General features: G+C 34.9%; 1 protein-coding gene across 1 annotated transcript; it reads left to right on the forward strand.

Annotated features, from left to right (window-relative positions):
• Positions 1-4136: 4136 nt before the first annotated feature.
• On the forward strand, positions 4137-7952 carry LOC110614768 (NADH dehydrogenase [ubiquinone] iron-sulfur protein 5-B). Its single transcript, XM_021756424.2, has 2 exons — positions 4137-4554; positions 7694-7952. The coding sequence occupies exons 1-2, from the start codon at positions 4405-4407 to the stop codon at positions 7796-7798; spliced, it is 255 nt and encodes an 84-aa protein (XP_021612116.1). The 5' UTR covers positions 4137-4404; the 3' UTR covers positions 7799-7952.
• The last annotated feature ends 822 nt before the right edge of the window (positions 7953-8774 follow it).

Raw genomic sequence — 8774 nt, forward strand, 5'->3', positions numbered from 1 at the left:
TTTTCAATGAACACTCTCTATAGTATCCACACGAACGTCTTCTATTCTTCTAGAGTGCTAGCTCTCTCAAGATGGATAAACTATGTGCTCCCGATCTGCAACTAAAACAAATTCTCAAAAACCCTACTTACACTTCGCATAAGCGGTTTTTATTCGTTTTTAGTCTTTTGTTTTTTCCACAACTCTTTTCGTGAAAGAGTTGTGTTCATAACCTACTATCACGATCTCGCAGATACTCAAATATCTTATGTGATAGAGTTGTGTTCATAACCAACTATTACAATCTCGCAGATACTCAAATATCTTATGTGATAGTCTTTTATCTGTAACAGTTACAAATAGACTGCAGATCCTTTTAAATATTATTATTTTATAATAATAAGTAATTAATAATAAAATTTTATTATTATTAATTATATTAATGGGCTTTGGGATTTTAACCCATTAATATGACATAGTACATCAACAACGTTCTTTTGTGTGTGACCCAATAGGCTCACATTAATTGGCAATAGATCTAGTCCCACAAGACCCATAAATCATAAGTGGCCTCTAGCAAGACATTATGACTACCCAATTAATATGAGGATCAATAGTCCGATAAATCCTAATAAATAGAACATGTATTAATCCCTTTGTCACACAATATCTAGTTTGAACATAAGTCATGGTCAATGTCAAACTTATAATGTTCAAACTTATGATTTCTCGATCTCTAAGTAGACTGATAAATTCAAATGATATTGATCATACTATCAATTCATTTGAGTACGGCCATGCTTTTCTCAATCTCACTTATCGAGGGGCCCAGAAGATATCTCTCTCAAAGAGAGGGACAAATTCTATCTTGATTGTTTAATATCCTCTATATAATTTCTGTTATGCTCAATCATAACCTTTATGATTGTCCGATTAAAGATAATGTTTAGTTATGTCAAAACATAACAATCCTTATGTTGAAAACTATGACAATCTCAAGTCAAATGATTAAGATATAACTACTTTGAGATTCACTTATGACAATAACCCATGTAGTGATCTCAGTACGGGTCCATCAAATACTGTGTTCTCTAACAAGTATCTATGATTATTGAATTATATCAACATATACATAATCATCTCGTGATTATCAATCAATAACCATACTAGTTATATTTTATTATTATCAACATAATAATAAGTAACTAGGGATGTCAATCATTATTATGTAACATGCAAACAAATAATAATGATAGTAAAAACCTCTTTTATTAATAACCAAAACGACATACAAAAAGGTCCAAGATAATGGCCTAGGGAAGACCTGGCGACCTCTTTCCTCATCTCCCCCAACTACTTGGTGAGGTCTTTAATTTGCCCCCGGAACTTGATAATGAGCCCACAAGCCTCACCAGTGGCAACAAGATTTTCGTCTTGGTGTGCCTCAGCAATGCACTGGTCCATCAAGCTCTAGAGAGATTGATTTTGTGCATCGATCTCCATGAACATGTCGAAGGCCTACCACAAAAAAGAAAAGATAAAGTCTGAAAAACCGCAAACTTAAAAGCACTATTAAGAAGGATAAACAATGTAACATGACGAACATCTCCCTTAGACCGTCCCCAAGGGCCTCCATAGAGCGCGAGCTACAGGCAGCCTGTTGTTTGCTGACGCAGGCCAATTGGTTAATGAGGGCCAGAAAACGGGGGTCAGAAGTATCAGGGACCCCCCCAAACATCCTCTCACATAGCATCCTGACCATAAAGGCTGGCGTAGACTCAGCGGTCACCTCGACGGTGTTCAGTAACTCGTTGTCCGGATCAGACGATAAGTGATCTACCGCCTTTTTCCCCTTATCAACGTTAGGGGAAGGGGCTGCCCCTGCGGGTTCTATAGTCTGAGCGCGTTTAGCAGCCCTGCCTTTAATTGTGATAGCACCCACGGCTTGAATGGGTGGGACATCCAAGGGAGCAGTCCTGGTACCTTCTTTCGAGCTGCTCTCAGCCGACTCGTTAATCGTGATAGGATCCTTAGGAACTTCCGTTGGAGCAAGAGGAGTCTTGGAAGAAGCTGACACTCTAGGAGGGATCGACGTCCTAAAAGTCGCTGAACGAGAGCTCCCCTAACATGGGCACCAAAGCCAGAGAAGGTGCAGGGGTACGAGTAGCGTGACGAGCTGAAGATGTGGGGGCTACAACCTTGAAAACCTCCATGGTCACATCAGCTAGAGACTGTTGGCCTTAAAGGCAGCCAGAGTCTCCTTCATGCTCTCCCTACATAGAGTAAAATTCTTGAGAAGCTTGATGGAACCCATTGACACGGAGGAAGCTGAAAAATAAATATCAGTCTAGTCAGAGCTCGAAACAATAAAAGAGGAACATAAAGAGGCTTCCTAGTAGTCCTGCAAGCTATACATAAATATGCAGTTCTTGATATCATATTTCTTCTATACAAAGGTCAATTGAAGAAGGCAAATCTGGTCTACTAGGCTTAACCTAGGGAAGTCATTACAACCTTGAGGAACTTCTCCTTAGGAGAGGTCGATCTCTCAGTTAACCCCTGAGCTTTTCTTTAGCTCCACAACCATAAAATTTTTTGCCCAACATTTAATCAAGTACTTGTATCTCGTAAATATAGACAATCCAGGCTGGGGATCGAAGTAATAAAACCCATTGGTAGACCCTACAAGGTAGAAGAAAGTACAAAATAAATCGATAGAATGGGCAAAATCCCAACACAGACAGACAGACATACTCGAAACAACGCATTAACAGAATAGAGTTAGGGGACAACATTCGTAGAGTCACCCTAAAATGACGACAAACCTCGATAAAGAAAGGGGTAAAAGGGAAGGCCAGCCCGAATTCATGCTATTTAACAAAAAAAACCAGGTTACGCCCCTGTTGAGCGTCTATCAGGTCCATCGGTGGTGGGTAAGGGAGAATAGAAGAGCCCTAATTTAAAAGATGGTGGTATCAAAATAGTCGCGAAAATAATAGTGGGAGAAGGAGGTAGGAGTAACAGAGGACACCATACCCACTACATCAGGAATCTTAGTAGATGCTATGAGAGGAGTAAGATGTACCTCGGATTGAAAAATCAAGAATTACAGAGAAGAGAGAGCAAAATAGCAGAAGCAGCATAAGAAATAGAGCGACGAGTGAAAGTAAGAGTGTAAACTTAAAATGGATAAAGGCAAAAAAGGGACATTTTGACAGAACTCTCCTAGAACCGCGCAGTAATAATTGGAATCTCAAAGTTTACCCCTCATGAATCATGGAATAATGAATGAGTGGGTAAGGGGCACTTGATGATAGTCGGGCCCTAGGTGCCCAAGCCTTGGCTCAACCCATGCTAGAAAGATTGGGTCTTGTTCTATTAGGACCCAATGCACAGGCTTACTCCTTATACAAGCCTAGGACTTATTCCGATGAGCCGTACTGAGCGCGTACCTGCATGTAGGGGACTTGGTCTCGAATTTTTATTAGTCTCGTGGAACAACAAACCCTGTAATGTCTGAGATCGTGTCCAAGTGGCGCTGAATAGAATTAAATGGTCGCCTGACGGCAAAAAAAACCGCAGTACATCAATACATACAATCAATGTGACTATAACAGGATAACATGGCTATAGGACATCGGTTACATATCACTAAAAGATAAAACAAAAAAGAAATAGAAGGAAACAAAGGGGAGAGAAAAACTAATCTTATCAAAATAAATCGACTTCAATTTATTTTAATATAATAATTTTTAACTTAAAATATTAAAAATTTTTATTACAAGGAAATTATTAAATTATTGTGAAATTCTTAATATTAAATATAGAAAATATAAAATTTTAATATTTATAGTTTATTAATTTTAGTCCAAATTTATAGCACCATTATAGCAACAAGTAAATGCAAATATAAAATATATATACTTATTACTAATGTTAATTTAATGATAATAAAATTCTATATCAAATATGAATTTTAAGTTTAAAACTCAATTTATATATACAATTAAAATTTATTTACGATACCTAAAAATGTTGTGCAGTCCTAGCAAGGAGAAGGTTTATAAATTAACGAAAAAATTTTCAGAAACATTTGATTTTCAAATAAAATTTAAAAAATTTTTCAATTAAGACCCGGTAGCTTACCTTCCCTCCAGTTTTTTGGGCCAAATCCCATGACCTAACTGGAGCATTTTGTCGGAGCAAACCCGGACGGGTGAGAATCCGAAATCATAAACATTACCCCGTGACTGCAAGTCCATGGATAGCTCCACCTCCACGTACTGATTCCGGCACTTTGGCTGATCAGCAGCTCCGAGCGTGTAATCTCCTCAATCGGCTCCTAGTTGAAAAACTCAACATCAGTTCCACACCCATCGACACTGTTTGGCTTAGGCGCAGCTCGATAGCTAGACCGAGCGAGAAATGGCGTCAGGTTGGGGGATCACAGGAAACAAGGGCAGATGCTACGATTTCTGGATTGACTTCAGCGAATGCATGTCTCGTTGCAGAGAGCCTAAGGACTGTGCACTCCTCCGCGAAGATTACCTTGAGTGCCTCCATCACTCTAAAGAGGTATCTCCTAACTTTTCACGTACTGTTCAATCGGTTCCCTTAGCATTTAAATTGGACTTATTCGATGCGGTATATTTTGGATTTTGTCAAAATTTCATCTATTGTTTGGTTCTGTTCAATTTTTGCTTCAGCTCTGATATTCTTTAGGCTGTTCTTCCTTGTTTCGCATTCTATCTCACTACGTTAATATCGTCTTACTTTATATTATGACTAGAGTTTGTTAATTCTCACGATTTGATAAAACCCTAATCTGGAGTCAAAAGCTTCAATCCTCTTCCCTCTTCCCCAAATAAGCTTTAAAATCACGAGATGGTTAGTTTTACTAGTCATATTCCGAGGTTTTTTCAGTTAAATATGAAAGTGGGAATGCGTACCATTGATGAAATCATTAGTGGAATGAGAAATGTGGCATCCGAAAACGTCGATGAAATTGTCGAAGCATATGCTAGAAAAATTTGGGTTTGCTCTAGTTTAGTAAACTTTCTCTGATTCTCGATCATATAGTTTGGGCGAAATTAATTATAGGTGTATTACATGTTAATGTGGTATCAGGTGTTTAACTCAAATTTGCGGAACTCCTTATTTGACTGTTATTATTTACGTAGGGGAAATGGAAGATAATATATTTATTCTTGTTACTTTATAGTCTTGGCAACGCAATTCCATCAAGCATCTGAATCTAAAGAGTTGATAAAACTTAGGTGCATGTCTCAGATACAAATCCATGAGCAGCACCAGTGCTCTTTTTTCCCCGTAAATTTCTTTTTTTCTGGTCTTTGGCGGACTGATAAGTGATCCAATTTTTATACTGATGTTGGTGCTTTTTGGGTTATAATAAATAGTTTTAGTAACATAGATGGGAGAACCTTATGATGCTTTTCTACTCCTTTTCTCTCTTGAGACTTGAGAGCCTTGAACTCTAATAAACATGTGTTGAAGTTTCAACCTACCAGAGGTATTGTAGTATAATTACAGAGAAATAGAGAGAGTAGAGTGGAGAAGGAGTACAGAGATATGAGAAACAGAAGATAGAGAGAGGTGAAGAAGCAGAATTTAGGAGGAAACAAGAACATATTTCTTATTGAAGTTCAGAATGTTTATTCTCCGTAATTACATCTGATTTTACAGATATTTAGAGCTGAAGTATAGCTTCATGGCTCTGGAACAGAATAACTGTCATTTTTGCTCCAAAATACAAGTAGTTACGAAAGCCTTTATATAGTTCCCTAAATGCTTAACTGCTTTCTTTAGCAACTAGATCATCTCTTTTGTGACATTATGTTAAACTTTATGTATCCAGGTCAACCTTTTCCCTGCAATTTATCTGGTTGATTAACGTTTCCAATTCCCCTAGAGTCTCTGTTCCACACATTTTATTGCTGGAAGCCTTTTTGCTCGTTCCTTTGTAATGGAAAGGAGGACTGGTTTGGGTTAGTAATGTTTGACTTGTTAGTTTCTTTACTTCAAAGCTGTTCCAACTGCAACAGTATTTTTATAGACATGACAAAGAAACCCCAATGAGCAAGATTCCTTGATAGTTCCTTGTGAGAATTTTAGTTGACAAGCAAATCCCAGAAGCATATTCCTAGATTTATGCTGTACTGTTCTTGATGTTAATCTTAGGTAACCCTTGAAGCAAATTAACCCAGTCTTGCCAAGGCTTGTGCCTCTGCTTTGTCACTTTTCTTTTATTGGAAACTAGTACTTCTACTTCTTAACACCTTATTTGGAAGCAGTCAGTTTTCTGTTTACCTTCATCCATCATGTTATCAAAATTCACATTATTTTGACCATTTGAGGAAGACATTTGCGTCGAATGCATTGTTACGTAGTTTTTAGTATATATTTTAAATATAAACTTGGATTGGCCTGCAGGTCATCACACTTAAGTCCTAATTTGATGCATCAGGTTTTTGAGCATTAATAAGAAATTATTAGGACCCAAGTAATGTATGTTAATTACTGTATAAAATATTAATGTCGTAGCTTTAAAATTTTTAAAGGTGACTAATTGGTAAGCCTGTTGAACCGAAAATGGTTCGAACTATGGCCTTCTGAACTGGTGGTTCCAGCTTGAAACTGGATTGGGACCAGCCTGTTGCCAGGACTATCCTTGTCCTTGATCCCTGGTTGATCTGGCTGTGAATTATCAGTATTGTATAAATTGATCTCTAGGGGCGAGCACTTATCGGTTTAAATTGAAAAATTGAGCCAATTTAATTTGGTTTTTCAACGAATCAGCTCAGTTTCGGTTATTATTTTGAAGAATTTTTGGTTTTTTGGTTTAGTTCAATTATTAAAGTTAAAAAACTGAAAAAAAAAAAAATCAAACCGAATCATTTTTGTACCTTATTGCCACTGTTCTTCTAACCCCTAGGTATTTAAGGCTTATTGTGATTTGCATCCCTGTTCCAGCTGATTACCATTGCCCTTTTCTCCCCTTCTTCCCTTTCTTCTTCTTCTTGCGTTCCTAAAGGACTGCCAACACCCAATAGAACCTCTTCTCTTCTTCTTGCTATCCTTTCTTTCCTCTTTTAAATGGCTGCCGACAGAACCCACACTTCATTAATCACTACTCACTAGTGGATCCAGCAATCTACTCGACTGCCATCTACTTGATCTACAGTGCACACAGACTGGGTCTGTCATGGTGATGCACTGATCGGCTCACTGATGAAGACTTTGATTTCTTTATATTAGATCAAGTTCCTCTCTTTCTTATTGTATATTTGTTATCTTGGAGGTTTTGATTTCATTTCCATTGTGTAATAAATTGTTTAAATATGCTATGGAAATTGATGTTTATTTTGGCTTTTGTATTAGTGGGCGTTGATTATTGTTTTCCTGCATGTGGATGGGGAGAAGGATAGTTTGCTGTTGGAAACAGTTGGTTAGGAATGGAGGAAACGACTCTGTTGAATGGTGCTGGGAATAGGAATATTTGAAAGTGGCTGGAATTGATTTCCGAATTGAACTGGACCCTTTTTTTTGGTTCAGTTCGATTTGGTTTAATAAAAAATAAAAACTCCAGTTTTCAAATTTTTCAGTTTGGTTGGATTATATGGATGTACTCACCTGCCTTTTTGTTTCCATTTCATATATTGATTCCTGTTCTGGTCAATGCCAATTTTTATTTCAGTTTCAAAGAAGAAATCGGATTTACAAGGAGGAGCAGCGTAAAATACGAGCAGCTGCACGAAAGGGCAAGGAGAGTGGGGATGGCGTTGATAGCCATCATGCCTAACCAATAATTGTTGTCTTTTAAATTCTAGTAATAAAGAACATGCGAAGGTGTACTTTTCCATCCTTCTGATATTCATTGTCGAGTGATTTGTTTAAAGAAAGGAATTTAAATGTATTTTTTTATAAAATAAAATAATTTAATTTTAATTTTTTACTTTTAATTAAATAAAATTTAAAAAAATCACTAATTTGTTACTCAATTTTAATTTTAAAAAAGAAATACATTAAAACGTTTGAAAAAATCTACTAGTTAATTGTTTAATTAATTTTGTCATTAAATATTTTACTATTTAATCTACATAAATTTAAAAAATATATTAGTTAGTGTTTTAAATTTTTAAAAAGTTCATTAATTATTCTTTTTGAAGTGTTTTAGACTTTTTTATAATATTTAATAGTTAAAAGTAATAAATAAATTAACTAGTAAATTTTTTAAAATATTTGAGACGTTTGTATATATTAATGATAGAGATGTTTTAATATACTAATTTTAATCGATGTGCGTTGTATATTATTTTTAATTTTTAACTCGTTAATAGTATAATTATTATTTATGTATATTAATTTAAAATTTTTTAACATATTTAAATAATATTATATACTTATCCTTAATTTTTAATGTTATTTTTATTTTGCTGATGATGAAATTATACATTAATTTATTGCGTTTAATAAAATATTTTTTTATTAAATTAATTTGTTAAAAATAATATTTACACATATATAAATGCATAAATTAATTTAAAAATTAATTTAATAAAGTAGAATAATAAACTTAAACACTAAAATTAATTTAAATAATCAACATGTAAAATAATTTAAATCTAATAATAAAATAAAATAAAAAATTTTATATAATAATTAAGACAATTTTGATCTTTATATAAAAATCATGTAAATAAAATTATTTATTTTTTTTAACTTTAATTTTTTTTTTCATGTTTTGATTTACTTCATTATCTGTATATGGTATATCT

The sequence above is a fragment of the Manihot esculenta genome, chromosome 5 (genome assembly GCF_001659605.2).
Source record: "Manihot esculenta cultivar AM560-2 chromosome 5, M.esculenta_v8, whole genome shotgun sequence".
NCBI lineage: Eukaryota > Viridiplantae > Streptophyta > Magnoliopsida > Malpighiales > Euphorbiaceae > Manihot > Manihot esculenta.

Coding starts and splice junctions, on each gene's coding strand:
- LOC110614768 (XM_021756424.2), top strand. CDS start 4,405: ATGGCGTCAGGTTGGGGGATCACAGGAAACAAGGGCAGATGCTACGAT. Junction 4,555..7,693: donor GCCTCCATCACTCTAAAGAG/GTATCTCCTAAC, acceptor TTTTTATTTCAG/TTTCAAAGAAGAAATCGGAT.